The sequence below is a fragment of the Alosa pseudoharengus genome, unplaced genomic scaffold, assembly GCF_046254945.1.
Source record: "Alosa pseudoharengus isolate Yale_2024_CS ecotype anadromous, Long Island Sound unplaced genomic scaffold, YU_APseudo_1.1 YU_APseudo_1.1_scf_13, whole genome shotgun sequence".
NCBI classification, from domain to species: Eukaryota; Metazoa; Chordata; class Actinopteri; order Clupeiformes; family Clupeidae; genus Alosa; species Alosa pseudoharengus.
In genome coordinates, this window is record NW_027468598.1 from 29,552,473 (window position 1) to 29,578,616 (window position 26,144).

Genomic DNA, 26,144 nt, shown 5'->3' on the forward strand with positions numbered 1-26,144 from the left:
TTGTTGTTATCAATGGCAGGAAGAGGAGAAGATGGCTGAGTCTCCTCTCCACACGTCTGCCTCTCAACAACGATGTCTCTCAGCACTGCAGAGGTATGCACACACACACACACACACACACACACACACACACACACACATACAGTATACTCATAACCCCCCCCCCCCAAAAAAAAAAACACCCACCCACACAAGTGGATATGCATAGACACACACAAACACACACATTCACACATACACACACTCACACACACACACACACACACACACACAATGACTTACACATATAGACACATGCCATACATAAGCACATACATTAAACTCATATATACTCATACACTCCCGTACCGCCCCCCTTTCCACACACACATAAATACACATGAATGGATCAATTTATCTATGAATCAAAAGTCGTGGTTGTTACATATGTGGTTGTTACATGTGTCTCTGTAATCGTCGCTGTTTATTAATATGCCTTACGGTGAACAGTGTGAAGGCTTCTCACATGTGTTGCCAAATACTGCCATCTGCTGGTTAGCATGTCAACATACAGGAAGAAGTTACTTTATCAGAAAACCTTGAAATGAAGATATTTTTCCAGGTTTTTTTTTTTATTTACATTTTATATTACAGTAATTGGACAATTTAATGCTGTGCATTCCAGTGCATTAAAATGGGAGGCCCATTGTAATGTAAAATTGAGGTAACATACAGTAATGTTTTGTGTCATAGTAACAGTTATTGCATTAAGGCTCTGTGTGAAATGTAGCTACCAGATAGTTTTTGGCAGGGGCTGTAAAAAAAGAGACATTGGAGCCTAAGTGTATGATATCTGTCAGATGTATTGCTGAGGGTCCAAACAAGTGTAGTGTTTACTGTGACATTGTTTGGATGAGAAATACTAAACATCTTGTTGTAAGAAAATAATGCTCATCTTGACCTCACCAATATGGTGACTAATGCCTAATGCACTGTGCTTGTGGGCATGCTTTGTAGGAGCCTGTAGGGACAATTTTGTATTGACTTTGAATTTGTTCAGTTAAAAATAGAATACAAAACAGGAAATAATTGCAAATACACCACACAAAACAACGCTCATTAGCATTGTCTGTATAATCATTAGTCATCAGGAGGAAGGTGAAGTCAGTTTCAGTAGCATTAAAGGATAGTAGCTGATAATGAGCAAGATTAAGTAGTTGTTGGAGCGCTGAAGTCCATCAGGTTTTCCTATTTAAGCGTAGTGCAGTCCTATATTAACTGGATTAATGCATCAAGTTAAATATGCTTGTACAGTGGTTTACCTCTCCAGTCAATTTAAAATACATTCTTTGAAAGTATAAAGTTGCAAACATGTAAAATATGTTGTGTGCAAAAAGAGGCAACAATTTACCATGGTTACAATAGTTGTGCAGTCAGCAATTGCACGCGATTTTAAGCCCATAACAGTTTTTGTCACATTCAGCAATCATCTCCACACAACCGCTAGTTGCCCATTCTGTGAGTACACTGTAAAAAAAACAAAAAAAACTCTGTAGGCATCCCAGGCCCCAAAAACTGGAAAGAAACAAAGTGGGAGTAGCCTGTCCCCCTAACAAATTACGAAACCTTGCATGGAGTTTGTCTGGGAATACTGAAGGTAGGGATGAGCTACCTTGGTTCAAATATAATGTACATGCACCTTTAAAGAAACTGTCAGCAATTATATGCTACTTTTAGGTAGCTGTAGGTAGGTACTTTCAGAAATTCTATGGCATTTCTAAGCTGTAACACTTTTTTTCTCCAATCGGGGAATATCTCCTCATGATTCACTAGCTGGCCATTCTCTGAATACACCGTAAAAACACTGTCTTCATACACAGCCCAGGCTCTGTGAACTGGAAACAAATAAAGTGACAAATGTGACAAAAGTGACAAATAAAGTCTGTCCTTCAAACAGACAAAAATGTTTGCTTAGAACCATAAACATAAACATCAACAACGTGTTGAAGTGAGCTTGTTGGTCTGCCGCTTCTGCCTTTGTTGATTTCGCTGATGACGGGTCCCATGAATGTGTTGAGGTGAGCTTGTTGATCCGCTAGTTCTGACTTTACTGGATCTGCTGTTGACGAACCTCCTGAGCATATTGAGGTGAAGTTGTTGGGATGCTATTTTCAACATGTTGGTTGCACTGTTCCCAGACCATGTGTTGAGGTGAGTTTGTTGGTCCGCTATTTCTAACGTTGTTGGTTCTGCTGTTGCTAGACCCCCTGGGCCTGTTGAGCTGAGCTGGTTGGCCTGCTGGTTCCGACATTGTGGACAGACTCTGCTAGGTAGGTTTTTTCAGTCCACCACAATCTTGTGATGTCTGATGTTGTTCTATGCTTTATGTATGAAGTAAACAAGTGAAGGGGCAAGCCCCTAGTTCCTACACAGTGCTCCAGACGCTAAATGATTATAGCATGGTTTACTGTATCAAAAGCTTCACTTAAGTCCAGCAAAACCAAAACAGAACAATTTCCAGCATTCAGCATTCAATAACAGGTCATTGGTCACCTTCAGCAGACTCTGTACTGTGAAATACCCTGAAACCTGATTGAAAAATGGCATAGAATTTGTTGTCAGGTAAAAAAGATGATAGTTGAAGAGACACAACTTTTTCTAAGACTTTGCTTAGCTCAAAAATAGCAGATATTGATACTGGCTGATAGTTACTTAAGACACTAACTGTAAGGGCCATTTTGTATGGACTCTGGACTAGTTTATATAAAAAAATAAATAGAAAAATAGAAATAAGAGCAAGACCAATAAGCTTTTCAGTCCATCATTTCTGATGTTGGTTTCGTTGTTGACAGATCCCATGAGCGCGTTGAGATAAGCTTGTTGGTCAGCTGTTTCCGATGTTGTTTCTGCTGTTGCCAGACCCCCTGTGCCAGTTGAAGTGACCTTGTTGGTTCGTTGTTTCCAACTTTCAGTTCCACCATTGCTGGTTTCTTTGTTGCCGGACCCCTTGAGAATGTTGAGGTGACCTTGTTGTTGTTAATCCACTGTTTCCAACGTTGTTGGTTCCGCTGTTGATGGACCTCTTGGGCATATTGAGGTGAATTTGTTGGTCCACTGTTTTCGTCGTTGACTCTACTGTTGGTTCTGCTGATGGAGCCCTGGAGCATATTAAGGTGAGCTTGTTGGTCCCCCCTTTTCGACGTTGGTTCTGCTGTTGACGAACCCTCTGTGCTTGTTGAGGTGAACTTGTTGGGATGCTGTTTTCAACATTGTTGGTCCCACTGTTGATTGCGCTGTTGCCAGACCATTGGGGTATACTACGAAGCACGTTAGACATATCTAGGCTATGTAGACATATCGAGGCTTGACAAAGCCTTGACTCAGGGGTATACGTTAAGTGATACTACGATTGCAGTTATGTGATATTTTTGTCAAACTAGGCTTTCAGTTCAGATCTGTGCGCGTTCTCGGTGTTGGGATGACGTTGGCCAATCGTGAAACGTTGAGACGCACACGACTGCCTATTTAAAAACAATTACTTCCGTATTCATGAGCGATAGCTTAATCTACACTGCGGTCATTTTTTGTGTCTAACCTATAACATCAAATAAATCAATTGTCATCAGTTGTTGTATGGTATGCACGTCCATAGTGGGATATTTGCACGCACAGCACTATTAAAACGCATTCGAGATCCAAAATGTTAGTAGAGGCGGAGTTCCACCTGTAAGATATATGACAGAGTCCTACACGTGAGAGAACTTTGTTTTTAAGACAATTGATTGGTCAGTCTGCGGTAGATTACACGATTTGCGCTATAACTTAGCACATAACCTCCTCCCGACCAGGTTTGGTTGACAGCATAAGATACCATGGTGATATAGCGACACTAAAACAGATCCACTTTCGTGTCACAGCATACCCTGACTTTGAGCGCAACATACCTCGCTAACCCACTAATCGAGATTCGTAGTATACCCCACATGTGCTCGTGTTGAGATGAGTTTGTTGGTCCACTGTTTCCAACGTTGTTGGTTCCGCTGTTGACAGATCCCCTGAGCCTGTTGAGGTGAGCTTGTTGTTTTGTTGTTTCTGTCGTTGTCGGTTCCTCTTTGGCCAGATCTGAGCGTGTTGAGGTGAGCATGTTAATCCACTATATCCGTCGTTGTCGGTTCCTCTTTGGCCGGATCTGAGCCTGTTGAGGTGAGCTTGTTGGCATGCTGGTTCCAACATTGTGGACAGACCCTGTGAGCATGTTGAGATGGGTTTTTTCAGCCCCCCACTATCTTGTGATGATATCTGATGTTGTTCAGCCCTTGAGTCTTCTGAGGGTGCTGGTTCTAGTTCCTGCATAGGCTTGGCCTTTATCAGAGTACGTTTCTAAGGATCTTGGACAATCGCCTTTCCATAGTTATACACCTTGCTGAATGCCGGAATCTGTGGGTCTTGATGGATCTGTGCACATTGAGTAAAAACATGTTTAAACCATTTGCAATTGCAAATCATTTCTGAAGCTACTTTTTGCAATATTGGGTAACCCTTCCTTTTACAGTCCCCTAATTACTATTTACCCAGTTAAGGCCCTCACTGGTTCTCCTTGCTGCAAGCATTGATTGTTATTACAAGTGAGATGTTTAGTTGTGTGATGAGAGTACAAGCCAATTCCTACCTCAGATGAAATTGTAATCGGAATGAAGTGATTTCCATTAAACTCAAAGGGAATGCATCTGTAACAGGAAACAGAAGAGGTCAAAAGGTCTGACCTTACTGTATCTCCATAGTATACTGTACATTGTCCACCATTTTTGTCTACTATCATTTCACCTTCTTTGACGGATCAAGTTTTTGGTAATGTTAACATGCCACCATCTTAAGAATGGAAATAATCTGCCATGAAAAGCATACATCCCGAATATGTACTGTATACAACCTCCTGGATTCATTTGATTTTATGATGGTTGGTAATTAAAGGGTTTCTGGATTTTTTTGTTTACCTGTTTTTAGTATCTTTCCATTCTTTGCCAAAATCTTTAAATTGATCATTTGTCACAATCCAACCAGTTTTATCCTTGGCTTCTTTAAGCATAAACCTAAGAGAGATAAAGAACGTGTTTTTTTAATGAAGAAATATGGGGATTTTATATTTGTATCTGATACTACTGATACCCCTCCCCAGATACTTGCTCACCTATCATCATAACATATGCTAGGAGTCAGCGCCACAAGGCCTCTCTCGGACAGCTTATGTAGATACTCATAGCCTGTGAAACAAACAAATACATAAGCAAGCAATAAACAGTATGTATACACATCTATAACGTTATGTATACAGATCTATGCCAATCATAATGACAAGACTCACCATAGCCGGTGTATTCAGAGTTCTTTCTCCAGTTTGGCACACAAACAATGATGTTACGATAACCTTTATTCCAGTAGTGCAGAACAGCCCGGTAGATACCAAAGAATGAGTAGAATATGTTCAGGCCGTGGCTGAAAAAGAAGGGCATGATATTGAGATATTGTATCGAAAAAAACAAACATTTATTTATTGCATAGCATTTTTATTATATACTGATAGTCTTCCGTATCTTACCTCATAGCCACATTGCCACCATCAATAATCACCAGTGGTAGGTCATCATTTCCTGGTTCTTCAGAAAAGGAGAGGTTAAGTTCCTTAAAGTCCTAGTCCTCCCATTTTCCCAGCAGGTCCTTAATCTGTTGTTAAGAAGAAACATTGGCTGTGTGACTTGTAACAATTGATGGTCAATTTGAAATGACTTACAGAATTTAATGGGCATACCAATATCTTAACAGATATTTCCTTTATATTGTTTTTTGAGAGAAGCAGAGTGGAAAGATCTGGTCCCTCTTTGCCCCTAGGGTCATCAGGAAACATAAAGGAATCTTTCATAAATGTAAACTGAAGAATTCTGTGGAGGAAAGAAAATATAGATATACTATATATTGTATTATTGAGCTTTGACAGATATATTATTGAAAACCACTAGAAACTCAGGCATATCCATTAAATCCAAACCAAAAGAGTTGGAAAAACTGGTTACTGGTTTTTGGTAACCACTTGTTAACCTGCTAGCATCCCTACATTTACCTGTGGTATGGTTCACTCCAGCTGTCTGGGCCTGGCAAAGTAACAATCAGCGCACCAGAATTCTTAGCTAGTTTTTCCATGAAGCTGTAACACAGATGATTTTTAAGTTATGAAACCTAGGAATGCACACACACATTCCCCCAGATATAGTGGAAATTCTTGAACTCTGCCAATGTTTCCTCTTGTTCATAGGCATGTAATTTAATGTCCAATGATTTGATAATGTTAATTTATTATTACTGGTAACAGTGACTCTCAGACTTATACAGTATACCAGAGTATTTGACATGACAGTTCATGAATATGACAGGGCATGATGCTGTTTTGTTGCTGAAAGATGGCTGTCAAAACATATCCTACAATGAAGAATTTCTGTACAATGTTACTGTTGAAATAATCTAATCATTGGTTCCATTTGGATTTCACATATCCTGCCTTAAGGCCCATTCACACCAAGAACGATAACGATAACTATAAATAAATATCGTTCTCGTTAATATAAATGACGGCGTTCACACATAAACTATAACGATAACGACATCAAGAACGATATCGTTGGGGATCACTTTCAGAGCGATTTTCACAACGATAAAAACACTGACAGCCAATCAGAATCCTATAGAATTTAAAGGACGTCATAGATACAAATGTCATGCTGTGTTTACTCTGCTCACGAGAGTTAAAGTTAGCATTTCAACAAGGCAGATGCAGCAGATCTTGTGGAGAAATTAATAAGCCTATCTCATCTAAAAATGGCGTCTCTTCCGTTTTGCTACGTTAAGACGTATCGCTACTTCCGGTCATGCGGAAAACCGTTCACGGTGAATGGCAATTGCACAGATGATTTGTACAAGGCGGTATTATGTACCTCTGTGTACCAACAGCAGATAAAAACAACCATATTTGAGCTTTCATAATTTTCCCCGCAATGTGGACCGTCGAAGAAGAAAATGGATTCAAGCCATCAGGAGAGATGAAGGCCCACTGTTTAACGTCTCTAATAGCACAGTCGTTTCTAGTATGCATTTCCATAGCAGTGACCTGTACAAAACACCTAGTGGTTTTAACAAACCAGAGTTAAACAAGACGCGGTACCTTTTGTTTTTTCATGGGTCTCTGACACAACCCAAGCCAGGAAGTCTGTTTTTGAGAGGACAACTAAGAGATTGGGGTTTGATGTTCATGAAGTCCAACAACCTTGTGGAAACGAAGATGTTGATAGCTAGCTAAGCTAGCTAGCTTAGCTACGGACCACGACTACGACGCACGACCATCCCCTGGTAAGATTTGATCTGAGTAGATGAACTGGCAAGGAGATAAATAGCCAGGTGTACATTTGCATATACATTATGTTTATTTGGAGGATTTTACTGGCTCTGTGCACTAGATAATGAGTACTTAAATTGTACCAAAAACGTAAGAAATAACATTAAAATGTGCAAGTGTTAAGCTTCTTAAAACCATGGGTGACTGATTAGCACTGATGTGTGCCAGTCTGCTCGGTTTCAAGTTGATATTTAAACACAAATTTAGCTTCCACCTTTTTCCTAAATACACCAGCCTACGGCATGATATGAAAGACGAACTTCGTGTTTGTGTTATGGTGGGTGAACGGCACACGTTTCTCGCTCTTCCTTGTAAACTTGTAGATAGCTCTGATAACATTAGTTTCTCCATAAGACATCGTTAACCGGAAGTGAGTTTACGGCTTATCGATATTCAAAATGGCGGCGTGAAATAGGCGAATTGAGGAGGTTAAGAAAAACGCACCATTATTCGACAAAACAAGTAGTCTTTATAAAGACGCATTAAAGAAGAGGGACATCTGGAACACCATTGGGAGCCGCCTCGGAATCTCTGGTAAGTGCTCCGAAATGGATTATAATTGATCTAGTCTATCGGAGATGAATGAAGAGACGGTCATGAATAATGTTAGCTAACTTTAACATTAATGCTAAATGGCAGTAGGTTAAATGGTTAGACAACAGGCCTACTTCTCAGTATGTCAGTATGAACGAGGCTACAGTACAACATAAAAACAGTCTTAATATAAGCAAGCCTACTAACAGTACCTCACGATGTGACTTCATTGACTGGATCTGTCAAGCTAGCCATGGTCATGTAGTAAGTTTGATGCTACATACCTATCATTAAAAGGATCTGATTCTTATCTTACCTCAAGTAGTTCAACTTATGTTTTTTCAGAATCCCCCAAAAAACAGTGCTTTAGAAGTTTGCTATCCTTGACATTACATGTTTTCTGAATATTATTTTGTAACCTTAGGTGACAATGCCAGAAAAAAATGGATGAATGTGAGAGACGCCTATCAGCTCAGCAGGAAGAAAAACATCAGCAAGAGTGGTGACCCAGCAAAAAACATAAAACCATATAAGTATGCTGGGATACTGGAGTTTATGATCCCACACCTCCAGTACAGAGAGTGAGTTTATGATCAACATTTTGTAGTCTACAGATTAAACTTTTAGCCCAAGCTAAACCTAGCTACACTAATGACTAAAACTCAATTATGTTTATAGAACATCAGGTAACCTGCCAGAGGAAGGTGAGGAGGCAGATGAGGGAGTGTCAGAACAGATGCTACAGGGGAAAGAAAGGGCAGTGCCAGAAATGTCCACTCCTGCCCCATACTCCAGAAAAAGATCCAGCAGTGGACAATCTGCTGTTGATAAAGCTATAGTGGATTACTGGAGGGTAGGAAAAAGGAGGAGGATGACCTTGATTTGTTTTTTAAGTCAATGGCAACCAGCATGCGAAAGATGCCAGAGCACATCAGGTGTAAACTTAAATTCAGAATACATGAGATGGTACACAGAGCTGAAATGGAAACTATGTTCACCTCTTCTCAGGCAACTGTCTGGGACAGTAGCATGGAATACAACTGTCTCTAATGAGAATGCTTTGGTAACATGTTCTTTGTTAATTATGCCAATAAAGCTTACTTAATGTAACTACAAGTATTTATTATGATGAGTTCCAACAGTCCAAGTTTCATTACATTTCTAATCAACAAACAGTATGAACTACAAAACAAACATAAATACATACATAAAACATATGTTGTGACGTCACTCTACTGAGCTACTCCAAAGCAAGATGTACGTTGCCAGCTGACTGTTCCAGAAGTGGACACAAAATAGTCTTTGTAGGCCTCCCTGATTTCAAACGCTTCCCTTGATGGATGGTTTCCACACTGGGGTAGGTTCACCACTGCTGCATGTGGAACTGTTGCAGTATTGGTTGGACGATGCTGGGTTGCTGGGTTTGATGTCTTGATTATGTAATTGTGAAGGACACAAGTGGCCTTAATGACTTTATCAACATTCCGAGGTTGCAACCTGATCCGCCGTTGGTAAATTTCCCATTTAGTTGAAAGGATGCCGAATGTATTTTCTACCACTCTCCTAGCACTTGACAACCTGTAGTTGTACAGTCGCCTGGCTTCATCCAGCTCCCTACCTGGGAAGGGGCGCATTATGTTCTTTGACAGGGGAAAGGCTTCATCAGCTATAACAACACAGGGAACTGGCTGTGAGGTACCAGGAAGTGGTCTTGGTGGAGAGATAGCCAGTGTGCCATTTCTCATGGCTTTGCCTAAGGCACTTTGTGCAAAAATGCCTCCATCACTGCTGGAACCGTGACCACAGACATCAATGATGGTAAAACAGTATTTGGAATCCACCAGGGCCATCAAAACAATAGAAAAACTACCTTTGTAGTTAAAAAAGACAGAGCCTGAATTTGGTGGTGCCTGGATGACCACATGCTTGCCATCCAAGGCACCTATGCAATTGGGGAACGGACCATTTTTCTCAAACAGAGCAATAATTTCCAGCCAATGACTCTCTGTCGGGCATGGCATGTACAGAGGTTGTAATTTATCCCATATGGCACCACACACCTCTGGTAGTATTGACGCAACAGTAGATTTTCCAACTCTGTAATTCATGTAAATTGTCTTGTATGAGTCCCCTGTGGCCAAATACCTGAACAACAGCAAAAAAAAAGTAATGACAATCTATTAGTATAAGTTACTGTTATGCACTCAGATTTATTTTAGTTAATTAACCATCAATTCAATATTATTTGTAGTACTCGTATTCATTCTACAGTAGGCTACAGCATTCTCAGACACAACAAGTGCAACTGTAAGCCTGAGTGATGCCTTAATGTTGCTTGCTATACTTCAATCCAAAAGAGGGCGCTAACTACAATTGAAATCATGCCAAATTAATTAAACCTTACTCTTGTTTACTACCTCTGCCGAAGGGAAAAGTTTAGCGATAGCACAGCACTTGCAATGTAAACAATCGGCGAAATGTAAATGGACACGGCGAATAAGTAAGTGTTAACTTATTTCATTGGCTAAAGTTAGTCGACTTGTGATGGTGTAGTGACAACTCGATATGGCTACATGGTTTCATCACAGTAGAGACCACAAAAACAACAAATAGGACCTACCTGAGACATATTGCCAAGCGGTCTTTGGCACTGATTGGGTCTCTGTAGTAGTGGGTTTTCTCTCTTTGATCATCGCCAGGATGCCATCAAATTGTTCTTCACTCATACAGAAATATTCGTAGAATTTATCCTCATAAGATGATAACTCTCGTAAAAGGGTGTTGGCTTCCCCTAAATCTGCCCGGCTTTGAAGGATTTCGCGAACCCATATGCTCCTTTTTCTTTTTCTTTTTCTTTGAGCAACATACAGTGCCAACAAAACATCGAGATCCATTTTTATTAGCTGCAGTCTCAAGGGATCGTGCACATCGCGAGCCTATATTCTATAGGCGTCATAGGACGATATCGTTGGCTGGTGTGAATGTTTCGTTATAGTTATCGTTATCGTTCTTGGTGTGAATGGGCCACTATGTAGACAAAAGTATCAGAACGTCTGCCATTACACCAGGAACTTTAATGACATCTCATTCTAAATTAATATTCAGCCCCCCCTTACAGATGTAAAGGGAGGGACCCACTTCATATTAATGCCTACGGATTTAGAATAGGATGTTATTGAAATTCCTGTAGGCATAACAGCAGGTGGCCCATTAGTTTTGTCTTTTTATTACACGGCTCTTCATAATGCTGAAGAATGCTCCATTCACTTGAATGGGCCTTCCCAGCGTTCAGTGGTCTGCTAATTCTCAATAACAGACCATTGCTACAGTGGGCATCGCTTTCAAATGGCCACTTCATTCGCGCATTACGAGGCGTGAAGCTGCGTGAAGCTTTAGTACCACTTTCAGCCACTGTGCGTCGCTCTGCCACTGTACATCGCTCTGTCAGTAGCCAGACTGCCGCCCCCTCTGAAAAAGCAGGAGGCTACCAAACATAATTGTTACCGAGAGGAATCCCAGCCTACGAATTCAATAACAAAATAAATCATGCATAATTAAACATTACCTCGATTAAGGCTACTTGGGTATGGCTTAAGGCTTGACTACACGGTGGTAGCGAAAATCGAAATCTGCTATGTTATTGTCAGTGTTGGGGGCAATGCAACTACGCAAATCAAAACAGTGTCTTAATTTGCCCTACTTCTTGACTGCAATGTAGTCAATTGACTGCTTGACATGTCATTTTTATTTTTCTGTACAATAAACAAATACATCTGCTTTATGCCGCAGAATTACATTCATATTTGGCTGACTGCAGACGCGCCACTTCCCTCCCAATATTCCAAGATTAAGATAGTAGCCTATACAAAAAGCATACTATCATAAAAATTCGTTAAAACGAATAGCTATTTGCAATTTGACAAAACACTGGTCCTCATTTTGCGAATGCGAGGACGATATGAGCCTGTTGCATTTAATTAGATGTCCGAGTCACGCATGTTTGAAAACCACTGGCACGTAATCACAATAATTTAACACACGACAGCTGGATAGCCTACTTCATCATGTCCCCATGCCTACATTTTTGTGAGTAGCATAGAGATCGTTAAAAACAATAAAGTAGCCTATGTCTCTCCGTTTGGGACATCGAAAACTTATATTTTTAATAGGGTAGACTAGGCTACCGTCGGAGATGCTGACTGGCAAAGGCCTCGGGATAACACGTTATCTCCACTATGATCACTCATGCCCCTTGATCAAAGTGGGGAATTAAATAAAAGTTTGAGAACCACTGGCTTAACAAGTTACCTGCAGTCCAGAGCAATATTCTGATGATCGGCGATGATATCGGCAAATGTTTGTTTTCCAAAGTAAGAATTTCACTTGACCATGCACCTTCGACAATGAATAGCTCATTACACTTGTTACTGTTAAACGTAGGCCTAACTGGTATCATTACAAACATTATTCTGTGTCCTAAAACTGGCATATTTTATGGCAATGTGTCATGTAAATTCGTTGCAAAATCTAGAGAAATGTGTGAGGTGGTCAGCGTGGGACAATTGAGACACACATTGGATTGTGTTATTACTTGAACATTCCACACATATCCACAGCTGTGGTAGGCCTATCAGGGGCAGGAGGATTACTGTTAGCGCAGGCTTTATATACAATTCTTCAACAGGAGGCCTCGAATGCAGGCTTGCCCTGTGGTTTGCGCAGCCTACAGTAAATAACAGACCCGCCACAATGTGCGGTATGATGCTTTTTTACGAGCAAGATGTTTTTGGTGCCCTACGCACACTGCATGTTCTTAAATAACAATGATCATCAGTAATATTCGACCATTAATTTGTGTAAATGGGCAAGCGTGACCACCTTGATTGGCTGATGATTGTAACGCGGGCATGATTCCAAACACCTCCCTTACGATAATGAGTGACAGGTGACAGGTCTCAGAATGCGTGCGCTACACAAGGACGGAAGATGATAAATAACTGGGGCCGTAGGCTATTCAGAAAGGCTTTTATCTTACCACTAGGAGTAGGCTACTCCTAAATCGCACTAAAAGATTTTAGCTTGGAGTTTTCTCTTAAAAGTTATTCACAAAGCCTTTCAGACAACTCCTAAACTAGGAGTGAGTCCAAAGAGTATAGAAGTAACATTCTTTGGTGAGTCTTCGTTGCTATAGATGACGTCATTACTCATGCACGAGCTTGACTGAAGTGACCACCTTGATTGGCTGACGATTGTAACGCGGGAATGATTCCAAACACCTCGCTTCCGATGATGAGTGACAGGTGACAGGTCGGAGAATGCGTGCGCTACACAAGTAGTGAGAAGGACGGAAGATGATTAATAACTGAATAAAAAGGCCTAGCCTAAATGAATAAAGAGTAAGGCAAAACAAATAGCCTAGTAGCCAAATGAAACATAGGCCTATGGATTGATGCAGTACCTTTGCAACATTATTAAATTAATCTGTCACCATATGCCTAGGCTACGTTTGCAAAGAGAACATTTTAATTTGATTCACAATGAAATGTTACATTTAATTTACATGTTAACAATGAGTAGTTTTGGTTGTTGTTGGTGGCGTTATTGCATTCCTTTTATGAATGCAAAATTGTTCCCTCGCGATTGGAAGCTCCTGTTGCCGCATAGCGCATTTCAAAACATCGCAGCGTAATGCCACAAAAAGCTGTTTATGAATAGGTCTTAGTGAGTTAGGAGTCCTCTCGAATTCTTTTAAGCTGTCCCAGACTTTTAGGTGCTATACTTTTAGGTCTAAAATGCTTCGTGAATTATTTTTGTGAAAAAAATTAGGAGTCCTAAAGTTAGGAGTGACACGCCCATTATTTTTAGGAGTGGCTCCTAAATTCGCCAGTTAGGAGCTACTTTTAGCCTTAAAATTCTTTGTGAATACGGCCCCTGAATAAAAAGGCCTAGCCTAAATGAATCAATAATAAGGCAAAACAAATAGCCTAGTAGCCTAATGAAACATACGGATTGATGTAGTATCTTTGTAACATTTATTAAATTATTCTGTTACTATGCCTACGTTTGTAAAAGAGAACATTTTAATTTGATGCACAATAATGTTACATTTAATTTACATTTTGACAATGATTAGCCTAGTTTTGGTTGTTGTTGGTGGCGTTATTGCATGTTAGTTATGCCTACAATGCAAAATTGCTTCCTCACTATTGAAAGCTGCATAGGATTTCAAAACGGTTGCAGGTTTGTGAATAGGTCTGTGAGTTCTTTTAAGCTGTCAGAGGTGGGAAGGTGTGATTTGTTGGGGGGCAGGGCCGGATTAACTGGTCACAAATGTCTGATGCCCCCCCTTCCCCCCCAGCCAACGTGAATCGGGTGGTCAGTTAATAGGCTGAAGATTTTTCCTGCCATCTAAGGCAGCGGTCCCCAACCACCGGGCCGCGGCCTGTACATTCCTAACCGGGCTGTAGCCTACGACATGAGTTTTAAAAAAATGCATGCAAACTAAACTCAATTTAATTCGCAATAATGTCACGTTTTTACATGGCATAGGCCTATATGCAGCTGTTTGATTGCACGCATGTTTGCATTTTGCAAGGTCTATTTTCTTACGTCTGTCCCGCCTTCAACACTTTACATATTGCCTTCAGCGCTGCGCAGCCTCAGGTCAGCTCACTTCACTTGATCAGTTCTTGGCGAACGGTAGTGTCACACGAAATTAGCTAAACTGCTAGAATGAGCAACAAAAAACAAGCATCTTTAGCAGACACTGGCCAGGGTGTTTAAGTTGCGAGAGCCGCTGCAGAGATTTCTTACAGAAAAAAAGTCACCGTTAGCTGCACATTTTAGTGATGAGGACTGATGTGGCATATTCGGGTTGCTTAATGGCCTCAACCTGTCACTCCAGGGGAGAATGACGACTGTCTTTAAACTGGCAGATAAAGTCGCTGCATTTAAAGCCAAGCTTGATTTGTGGGGACGAATGGGGACAGGGTGTATTTCATATGTTCCAAACAGTAGTGGGGGTTTTGGGAGAGACTGAGGCAGGGCCCTTTCTCTTGCAGCTGGTGCGCGATCACCTTGTTGCGCTTTCAAATGAGTTTGAGCGTTAGGCTACTTCCCATCCTCCAAAGATCCACGGCAAACCAATGAGTGGGTCCGCAACCCATTTGTCAATATCCCGAATAGTCCTAACATGTCAGCGCAGGAGGAAGAGCAGTTGATCGAAATTGCAAATGACGGTGGTCTTAAAAGTGTGTATGAGGAAACCTCTCTGGCGGGTTTTTGGATCAAAACCAAAGCAGAATATCCCGAGATAGCCGTAAAAGCGCTGAAAACGTTGCTACCATTTCCCACCACGTATCTATGCGAGGCCGGGTTTTCTGCAATGACTGCAACTAAAACCAAATTGCGCAATCGACTGGACATTTCAAACACACTGAGGGTGTCACTGTCTTGTTGCAGGGAAACACGCACAGGGCTCCCACTGATTATATTCGTAATGCACGTTTAGTTCCCATGTTTTGTTCCCATATTTTGTTAAGCATGTTCACACTTGATAGATGTAGCTTCAAGTTGTTAAATTTTCATTGTTCATATTGTTCCATTTTCACTTCTTCAAGTTCACGTTTTTCACGTTTTTAAGAGTTCGTTACCTTCACTGTTCATACATAACTGGAGCTAGTTCTTTTCAAGTAATGCATGCACAACACATATGGAACATGGAACTCCCGAACCCCCCCACCACGGTCCGTGAAAAAAAAATGGGAATCAAACCGGTCCATGGTACGTAAAAGGTTGGGGACCCCTGATCTAAGGCACGAGCGCATCTGTGAGGCCAAGCTTCAGCTTGCAAGCTTCCAAGATTCAGAACTGAAGAGCTGTGGACGGCACGGCACGGTATGCCCAATGAAAATAAATTAACGCAACGCAATGCAACAGAACACAGACACCGCTTCTCTCGCGTCAGTCACTGACATGAACGAAACACAGAACCCGCTTCTCTCACGGCAGTCACTGACAGTAGCCTAGAATAAATACATGGGGAAAAACACTTCCCCATGACAAAGACATCGTAAAACACTGAAAGTTAATATTTTGTCACTAGCAACATATCGGAACTCCCACTACCGTCGGTCCCGTATTTCCACCGTCTTGCGTGTACGTGTCACTTATATCCATTTCTATACAAACCAAGACAGCGGACTCCTAAAGAGACGCAACCACCCACACCATAGGTGTATCTAAATTAGCTATGTACCAAAAATGACATTTTACCGTGACTCAAAGAGCTGTAAACAGTGTTGTAAGGCTGCGTGTACACAACCGCTTGGAGCTCCAGTGGAATTTTAATTTCACGACAAGAATTCTCGGTCTAACCGTCCATGTGCCGTTAAGAACCAAACCAGATTTTGTTCAAATCTACACACCTATGGCTACTGAAAAATGTAAGGTTAATTTAGCAAATGTTATTTTGAAGTGTTAAAAAACATCGTTGTTTTAGAATTTCTGAACAAAAGTGGTGATAATTGGGGGTGTTACGATACATCTGTCCTTTGTCAAATGTGTTATGTTCCAAGTAGCCTTTGCGTAATTCTGCTGCATAAAGTTGTATGTTTATGACATTCAAGTAAGGAAAACGATTATTTGAAGACATCTGTTTCGTTGGAAGGGCAAGGGGTAGCAACAGGGTAACACAGAGACAGGCCCGATGGCAGGGTTGTTATGAGAGTATTAAAATCTGGGATAGCCTATTCTACGGCAAGACAGCGGGGGAAAGTTAAAATACGTGATAAACACGGAAAAAGTTGGCATGCATTGTTTCGGTCACCATGCACAGGGATTATTTGTCATATTATTAATCACATATGATTATTTGTGAAATTGTGCAAACAGGCGCAACACATTTGAAAAGGAAGGACTGGTAGCATGCAAGCTCACGAAAGATTGATTTAAGAATGTTATCACAGTGTGTGGCTGTGGCGCAAAGCAGCGCGGGCGGAAGACATGCGACAATTGGCAAGGGGAGGGTCATGTCTTTAACAATTCTGTCGGAGGGTCATTGAACAATTTCTAGCAGGCAAGGGAGGGTCATGCAATTTTTGACTGAAGCACTCAAAATTCCTCCGGTGGCCCCTTCAATAAATAACGAACAGTTCCTAGATTGCTGCTGGGCTATATGTCTTGGTTCATGTCCGTTCACAACTCATTGCCGTCAAACGCTTAGCCTATCTCGCGGTTGCATCCATTACAAACAAACATGCAATGTGAACGTCTGGGATTGGGAAGAGCACTAAATGCTCTACTGAATAAGCACGAAGTCAAACCTTTAAATGAAAAACACTCTTTAATAATCAAAAAAATAAACCGCTAATGAAGTAAACTTGTGACCTTAAAAAATCGTTTATCGCCTGTAACTCCGTGATAACAGGACGTAACAGGAAGGCATTTGGCTGAGCAACGGAGGTTAATATGCTCTATATTTTGTCCAAATGATGTCTGTCTATCATCGTTGCACTCGGAGAAAACCAGAATGTTTAATTTGTCCTGCGTTTCTTCTACGTCTGCAAACGGGATTCACTCGCAGTTAACCAAATATTTCTTTATTAGGGCAAGGCAGGCATATTTCTGGCTATTAAATTATTTCTAAACCAGTCTGCTAAAGTCTGTAGTGAAGTCTGTGTAGGGTTTTCCAGGCTCCATTTCTTTTTACGAGACACTCTTCTCACTTGAGCCATCTACCGGTTGTTTGGGTTGTTGCAGCGTCTCACTGGGAAAATACAAATTAAAGTCGCGTGATCCCACGCGCGGACCGTGAGTGAAGCTTGCCAAGTCGAAGCACTGCCCACTGTAAGTATAACAGACCGCTGTCAAGGAAAATGGGTTTTGTGCTTCTATTTCACGTCTTTCATATCACTACGCAAGGACTGGAACTTCATTCAAAAGTGAAAGCGGACGGTTGATCAGCTGTGTTCTAAAGCAGTGTTTTTCAACCTTTTTTGTGCCACGGCACACTTTTGACACTTAAAATGTCCCACGGCACACTAACATCCTGTGTGAAGAAAAAATAAACATACCATAGCCTAAAACTTTAAATAATAGGCTACACAGATATGGCCTTATTATGGCTTCTGTGCAAGACCTGCTCAATAAAACAAGCGCCCTCTGTTTCATTTGTAGGTGACTATATCTAATTTAATTGTTGTTATGAACTGGATATGTGATGATTCTGTGAATACTGGATATGGGGCCCCCGTTGTACAATGCCTGCATACCACAAATAGTGCAATCATTCAATCAATGAGAGCATGTGGTTATAAATTCTTTGATGCAACAGTTGCTTTTCTGGACCAGTGAGTGACATTTGGGTAATTTTCTGCGGCACACCTGATGATCTCTCACGGCCCACTAGTGTGCCCCGGCACAGTGGTTGAAAAACACTGTTCTAAAGAATGTTTGATTCAAGTTCAGCATGTGCTGTTGTGAATTTGTTTCTCAGCAAAAGCCACAATGAAACGGTAATAAATAGGCTATACCCTAGGCCAGGGGTCCCCAACCTTTTATGTGCCATGGACCGGTTTGATTCCCATTTTTTTTTTCACGGACCGGGGGGTTGGGGTTGGGGGTTCAATGTTCCATATGAGGCTGCGCAGCGCTGAAGGCAATATGTAAAGTGTTGAAGGCGGGACAGACAGACGTAAGAAAATAGACCTTGCAAAATGCAAACAGGCCTATGCCATGTAAAAACGTGACATTATTGCGAATTAAATTTAGTTTAGTTTGCATGCATTTTTTTTAAAACTCATGTCGTAGGCTACGGCCCGGTTAGGAATGTCCCACGGCCCGGTGGTTGGGAACCGCTGCCCTAGGCTATGTAGGCTAAAGAGTCATATCGTGGGGAGTTTATTGTTTCGGTTTGGCAAGTAGCCGTGTAATAAGCAGGATAATGTATAGAACGCCGGTCATTATTGGGAAAATATGTCCCTTCAGGGCGGAACAAGACCCTCCGCTGCACGTCGGGGTCCGGTTCGCCCTGTCGGGACTTATTTTCCCAATAATGACCGGTGTTCTATACATTATCTCTTACTTATTCCACTGCTTGGTTGAATTTTCCATTGTCCTACGTAATTTAGAACGACCATTAACCGTATGTTATTTGCACACCTATGAAGAAGATCCATTTTGTGGGCCGTATCACACTTGTACAGACATCCCAAGTCTCCCGGAAGTTCCGGGAGTCTCCCGCATATTGATAACGGCTCCCTGATGCCCGCAAATTAGATAAAATCTCCCTGAATCTAGAGCGAGCGAGCAAGAGCGCGCGCACGAGACCGAAACTTCAAATCGTGTGTGCATCTGAGTGTAGCGCGCACACGACGGGAATGGAGAGAGAGAGAGAGGTAGTGCGTGTGTGTCTGTTCAAGACAGAGAGCATCCTGATTGGCCTGTTTTTAGTTCAGTTCAGTAGGAACAGGAGCGTCATGGCAGAGGCAGAGTGCCCCCCAAAAAGGAACATTTAAGACCCATTTCACATCAGACTACACGACCCTTGTCTCATAAGAGTTCAAAATAACGATAGTCTTTCATGCTGCACTGTTTGTAACAGTGACTTTAGCATTGCCCAACCATGGCGGGTTAAATGTTTGCAAAACATGGTGAGGTGAGATTAACTGTCATTTCATGTGCATATTATTCAGGACTAGCCTACCAGATGGCTATTTGCCAAGGCATAAGACCAAACTACCACAATTTCTAATAGGCCTTATTTGGTGTGCTGAGTAGAGACAATTAATTAACAAACACAGGCTATTCACTATTTCAGTATCTTATTTATTTATTTATTTTTTTTTTTTTGGGGGGGTACCTCCCTGAAATAGCTTTTTGCAGGTTGGGATGTCTGCTTGTATATTAATTCGCCGAACTCGTTGTGAAGTTTAAATTAACTGTGCACGTTGCATCTGAGCTGTAAAATGCAGACGTTCAGAACATGGCAACATTGTAGCATATGACGGAGGTGGCTTTTAGCTAGATGGATGACAGCAGGCTAAGTAAAATAGCGATGTTTCCAAGCTAAAGTTCATCAGAATCTTGGGATACGCCCGCTTGACAACGGAAGAGATAGAACTAACGACTGGCCTTTGGCCCTAGCAACCATCCATGTAGAACTAGTAACGGCAGTTTGTCCTGCAAGTTAAGAAATTAGTTGATATGTTTTGGAGGAAAGTAGTTCTACAAACAAGACAAGTTTTAGCGATTAAAACGTTTTAATTGTAACAGGAAATGAACACAACGCAAGTGGCAACAGTGGAATAAGCGGGATAATGCACTTACGCTTCGCGTCGGGGCCGTTTTACAACCTCGACCGTGCATTAACTTCTGTGAACAGACCACCGTGTCGTCCATTATCCCTTACGTAGTGTATTAGCAACCTGGTCTCATTAGGGAAACGTTCCCCTGGGAACATTTTGGCAAACCCAGCCAAACGTTCCACCAGACACGTTTCTGAGGTGCAAACTAGCCACGCAACCCAGCGGGGGTGCTAAAGAGAGACGTTTAGACGTTGTTTACTACAGTTAGGTCTGGTCAAACTAAATTGTAGCTTACACAAGCTCAGCAGTATTATTTGGTTAGCAAACCAAAGTTTTGGATTAATAGTGCCTATATCTCGCTACGTTTCACAAAATATAAGGCCACAAACCCTGAACTGCCGTCTATGGTTAGCTGCCACATCTTGGTGGGGTTTTTTTTTCGCGAGCAACCCGGGGGATTTTAGCTCAGTTGTCAACACGCTCGACTTCCGCTCCGAGGGGCAGCTGTTCGCAGGTTCGAATCCGGCTGTGTGCTGAGTCTGGTCTTCGCTTTCTTTTACTGTCTATGGGTCTTCGTCGCAAGCCCAGTCTGCGCAGCCTGGTCCTCTGGTCTTCGTGCGTTGGGTTGGCTCGGCCCTGCACACAGCCGGATTCGAACCTGCGAACAGCTGGTACTTTTGTGTAGTCTGATGTGAAATGGGTCTTAAATCTTCCTTTTTGAGGGGCACTGACGCTGCCATCACACTCCTGTTCCTAGATACACTGACTGAACTGATTAATTAAGTTTGGGAGAAAAGAGATATAAGCACACTTACACTGAAAACTGATTGGTTGATTTAGCAAAACAGACCAGGATGCTCTCTGTCTTGGATGCGCTTGCAGGCACACACGCACCACTCCTCTCTCTCTCCCTCGCCGTTGTGTGCGCGTTAAACTCATAATGCACACGCGATTTGAAGACCGGTCTGGCTTGCGTGCTCTTGTTCGCTCTAGGTTCCGGGAGATTTTATGTAATTTCAGGAATGTCAGGAAGCCGCTATCAATATGTGGGAGACTCCCAAAACTTCGGGAGACTTGGGATGTCTAGCTAGACAGCACTTTGTCGCCAGCACAGAATGTACAATGTAGGCTACCTTAATGTTGTCATGTTTAGCTGACACAAACTCAAAGTAATGACTGATGAAATGTGCATCTCTCTCTCCCTCCATTGTTTACGTTTGTGTCGCTGCGTGGTTTTACACGTGAATTGTGCTCATGCTGAAAACATGAGCATAGCCTACGTACATGACATTAATCCCCAAGACAAGAAGAAAGCAAAGAATATATCTTTTTATTAAGGAAAATGACAAAAATAGTAACGCACAGTAACTTAGATAAGTAACTTTAATCTGATTACTGGTTTGTAAATAGTAGCGCGTTAGATTACTCATTACTGAAAAAAGTGGTCAAAATAGACTAACGCGTTACTAAGTAACGCGTTACTGGCATCACTGGCACTGAAGAAACAAGGATGATTGGAATCTATTGTACTTCAGAGTATGTTAACTTATTATTGTACTTCTAGAAACATTTAATTTCTTAACATCAAAAAGAACAGTATCTACTGAGATTGCCTTTTATAAGGTATATGCCAGCTGACATTGAGGAAATGCAGCACACAAGGAGCATAAATCTGTATGTTCTTTCTAATGTTTGCAATTGCCGATCAGTAAGCAACCACTGTTGCTAATCACAGACACATGACCTTAAAGTAATCTGTTCATGATGTATTGCTGAATCTACTGCAATTTTACACTTACCGCAAATTAGAATATTTTCATGTAGTTTCATCCACTCCGGAATACAGATGATGATCTTTCTATGCCCTCTCTCCCAGAAGTACTTGACAGCCTGGGCGAGCCTATGATAGCAGTAGACTTGTCCACTGCCATGAAACATAATCAGAGACAGAGATGAGCTGAAGTAAATCACTCATGCGCCAAAACTTGCTGCTTTAATGTAATCTCACTCCTAATTATAGATAAATAGATAGATAGATAGATAGATAGATAGATACTTTATTGATCCCCAAGGGGAAATTCAAGAATTCAATTATTGTCTATCTAGCTCACCACTATTCATTATTGTTGTCTGTCTATTAAATGGTAAAAGTACTGCATTTATGGCACTTTATTTGAAGGTGTCTACATAAGAGTGAAATGGCACTGTCATGAACCTGTCATAAATATTATAAACAAGTCATAAACGTTTATAACATAACGCTTCTGTCAAGTGTCATTAGGTTTTTGTCATAACAGGTTAGTTAAGGTTAGTGTCATTCGTATTTTGTCATAACAGGTTAGAGTTAGGGTTAGTGTCATTCGGTTTTTGTCATGACAAGTTAGGATTAGGGTTAGTGTTAGGGTTATGACTCTTATCACTCTTATGTAGATACCTTCAAGTAAAGTATTACCCATTTATGTAGTGCTCTTTTACTCATCAGAGCACTCAGAAGAGCTTTACAGGTTAATGCTGCACTTTTACCCTTTCACATATACACTCCGATGGCAAAGGCTGAAAGCAAGTGCCAACTTGCACTTCAGGAGTAGTTAGGTGTTCAGTGTCGTGCTTAAGAGCACTTAAATACAAAGTCAAGAGGATCAAACTACCAACCCTCTGATTGCTATGCGGCGACTCTACCTCCTGAGCCACGATCACACCGATTAAGTCAAGTATTTTCATACTGCATGTGACAACCTTTCATTCTTTTCTTACTCACCTTTGTGCAATTCTTGCGCCATCAAGAATCAACCATCTCAAATCTGGATCTCCTTCGGTCTGAGTCAAATGAAGCTTGAAGGGCTGATGTTTATGATGGTACTGGCTAACAGACATACCATCGTCTTGAATGGGCACTGACATCCCTTCTTCATTTGGTGATATACCCTGTGCCCTTTTCTCTTCCTGCTCTTGATCTTCTTGTGCTACAGTATCACTCAAGTCCATGCAAGTTTTATAAACCAAACAAACACTTGATTCTGATCTCCCGAAGCACTCAAGAGTAAAGCAGAAAGAAGCACTCACTCTTAAAACGTTTTGCTTTGTTTTTCTGATGCAATGTTCACATGCCTCAACGCCGAGTCTGATGTACTTCCTTAAATGACACAGGAAATAGTCTAGCGCACATGCTTTTCAGAATGACGTTGATAAGGGGGTTGGGCTCTCCTGTGTCCATTCTCATATAGTGGCATGTACAGTATGCACTGTCAGGGACTTTGTAGTCAGTTTAATTAAATTAAATTCAATGCACTTGATTGACATGACAATTTAAAGACAAAAAGTATTGCCAAAGTATTGAGGTGTAGCCTAGTGTAGTCTTTGACTGTCTCCGAAATGTCATACTGCATACGATGTACAGGTCCCCATTCCTCCATCTTCATCCCCACCCACACATATACATGGACTTAAATGGCCAAGTGAGTCTGACAGAGAAAACAAACATCAGCATGATTGTTTCAATAACATGAAGTAAGAAGTATATGACTTAAGAGTGAGGAGCGGGGGGAATAATAGAGAATAGGGCAGTAGTGTTTGGGACCTCATATGCTTTCATTTTTGTCTTTTATACATATGGACTTCACATATGGAGAGTGTGTGTGTGTGTACTGTATATGAGAGTGTGTGTGCTGTGTCTGTGTGTGTGTATGAGTGTGTGTGTGTGTGTGTGTGTGTGTATGTGTGTGTGTGTGTGTGTATGTGTGTGTATGAGAGTGTGTGTTCTTCCTCTAATCTGCAGCTGCTCACATATTTACTGTCCCTCTTCCTTTAACACTCTCTCACACACACAGACACACACTCTTTCTCTCTCATATATATATATATATACACACACACACACACACACACCCCTGCTGTCTATGTAGAGGCCTATGCATGGACTGTGGGGATACTACAACAGGGTTATTAAATGTGATGGAGCTTACCTGGAGTGGGTGTGGGCTATAGGCCCGAAGATCAGACTCACTTCACTCTGACTCTCTTGGACACTCTCTGACTCTTGCACTCGCACACACACAGATGTTCATTCAACACTAGAGCCACACACAACCAGGTTGAATGACATCACATCCGAGACTGTGGTCAGCAGCACAGAGGCCTCCTTCCTTTTCATTCTACACGGCAGACTTTAGTTACATCTCTGAGCTGTGTCACATCCAGAAATTTGCTGATGACACAGCCATCGTTGGGTGCATCAGGGGTGACCAGGAAGAGGTCTGGTGAGAGACTTTTATCCCTTTCCACCGACAAAAAGCCAGTTCCGTTCCCGTTCCCCTACCAACATTTGAACCTTCATAGCGTTTCTACTAAACAAAAACCAGTTCAGAATGTGCCACTTTGGTTCAGAGAAGGTTAAAAGCATGACTTTTCTCTCCGTCTCAACTTTACCATGCCATGAGTAAACAAAACTAGACAACTACCTACACACTACAGAAGGAATACTCTTATCTGATTGGCTGGTGGGTGGCTATTAATTCTGAATAACGGGACACCTATGAAGTAGATCTGGTAAAAAAGTCGAATCAGCGTTCCATATCATTGCTTATGAATGGTAACTATAACAACCATAGTAGGACGACAGTTGAGTCTCGAAAGCAGGCTTTGCAACAATGGAATGTCCACCATTATCACTGTTAGGGCCAAAGACAGTTGTACAACAAACTGAACAAGTCGGCTTCTTTTCAAACAGAACCACTTGTTTTTTTTGCGTGCTAATAAGGCATAATTATAGCCTATAGTGGTGATACGCGGGACAACGGCCTCCAAGGTGTCCCGTTATACGGAATTAAAGGACTTGGCAGAGGAAAGATCTTTGCCTTCGCCTCATCCGTTAGTTCCTTATAAGGGGACACCTCGGCAGCCGTTATCCCGTACTTACATACTGTAGCTAATTTCTACCATTTTTACGGGGACCACCACTGTCGTTATTATCTCCTGTTTATGCATGTCATTAACTCTTGTTTATGCATGCAACACTCTGTTGATGACGCATCCAGCTTCTGCTCAAAACTGGTTGAAATGCAGGCTGGTTCACTATAGCACCAAGTTTCAAAACATTCTGAACCGAACCAGTTCAAGAACACATTCTCTGTTGGTCGAAAAACACCCTGGTGGCACTCAAACTACCCGCAGCTCAACACTACAAAAACTAAAAAACTAAAGAGCTTGTTATAGACTTTAGGAGGTCAAGACCATACCCACGACCAGTCCAGATCGATGGGGGTTAAATAGAGGTAGTGGGCACCTACAAGTATCTTGGGCTGCTGCTGGACGGGTAACACTGAGCATCTCTACATAAGTCAAAGCTGGATGTACTTCCTGAGGAGGCTGCGATCTTTCAACGTATTCAGGAAACTCCTGTGGATGTTCTACTAGGCAGTGGTCACCAGTGTTTTATTCTATGCAGTGGTGTGCTGGAGGGGCAGCACAACAAAGAGGGACACTTCAAGGCTGGTCAAGCTGATCAGGCGGGCTGGCTCTGTGGTTGGCATGGAGCTAGAGTCACTGGTGGCAGTGGATGGTGGAGAAAAAGACTCTTGACAAACTGCTGGCCATCCTTGATGATGCCAGCATCCCCTGCACACCGCTGTCACCAGAGAAGCCTGTTCAGCAACAGATCAAAAAGTCCTTCCCTCATGCCATCAGACTGTACAACTGCACACTTCTGGAGGAAGGAAGGCAGAGGACTGAACATCCATACACACAGTGCAAGGACTCGACTGATTGATCTATTTAGTACTATGGTACTGTGCATCTCCGCAGAAATATTTATGCATTAATATAATAACACTATCCTGCACGTTATATTTATTTTATCCTACATTTATACGTACCATAGTGGTACTGAG

The 26,144-nt window shown here is 41.7% G+C and overlaps 1 protein-coding gene and 1 long non-coding RNA gene across 7 annotated transcripts; one reads left to right on the forward strand and one right to left on the reverse strand.

The window, feature by feature from the left end:
- Nucleotides 1-602: 602 nt before the first annotated feature.
- Nucleotides 603-23,384, reverse strand: LOC143122021 (protein KHNYN-like). 6 transcript variants are annotated; one of them, XM_076282797.1, is made up of 10 exons: nucleotides 23,018-23,384; nucleotides 22,059-22,183; nucleotides 6,095-6,178; nucleotides 5,786-5,915; nucleotides 5,576-5,700; nucleotides 5,342-5,472; nucleotides 5,168-5,240; nucleotides 4,974-5,069; nucleotides 4,649-4,706; nucleotides 603-4,434 (listed from the first exon to the last, which is right to left on the reverse strand). In XM_076282797.1, exons 5-10 carry the CDS (start codon nucleotides 5,578-5,580, stop codon nucleotides 4,360-4,362), a joined length of 438 nt encoding a protein of 145 aa, XP_076138912.1. In that variant the 5' UTR covers nucleotides 5,581-5,700; nucleotides 5,786-5,915; nucleotides 6,095-6,178; nucleotides 22,059-22,183; nucleotides 23,018-23,384; the 3' UTR covers nucleotides 603-4,359. The 6 variants fall into 6 exon arrangements, with proteins under 6 accessions (XP_076138912.1, XP_076138915.1, XP_076138914.1 ...); XM_076282800.1 differs by lacking the exon at nucleotides 4,974-5,069; XM_076282796.1 differs by lacking the exon at nucleotides 603-4,434 and having other exon boundaries at nucleotides 4,458-4,706; nucleotides 5,786-5,861.
- On the forward strand, nucleotides 7,841-8,981 carry LOC143121246 (uncharacterized). Its single transcript, XR_012986454.1, has 3 exons — nucleotides 7,841-7,954; nucleotides 8,379-8,535; nucleotides 8,633-8,981. It is a non-coding gene; the product is annotated as an uncharacterized LOC143121246 (long non-coding RNA).
- Nucleotides 23,385-26,144: the final 2,760 nt, after the last annotated feature.

Bases quoted from the DNA above. Each gene is read 5' to 3' on its own strand.
- LOC143122021 (XM_076282796.1), bottom strand. The intron at 5,070-5,167 runs GTGAGCAAGTAT...TATCTCTCTTAG, and splicing joins AGCATATGTTATGATGATAG to GTTTATGCTTAAAGAAGCCA. The intron at 4,707-4,973 runs GTAAACAAAAAA...TTCCTGTTACAG, and splicing joins TGGAAAGATACTAAAAACAG to ATGCATTCCCTTTGAGTTTA.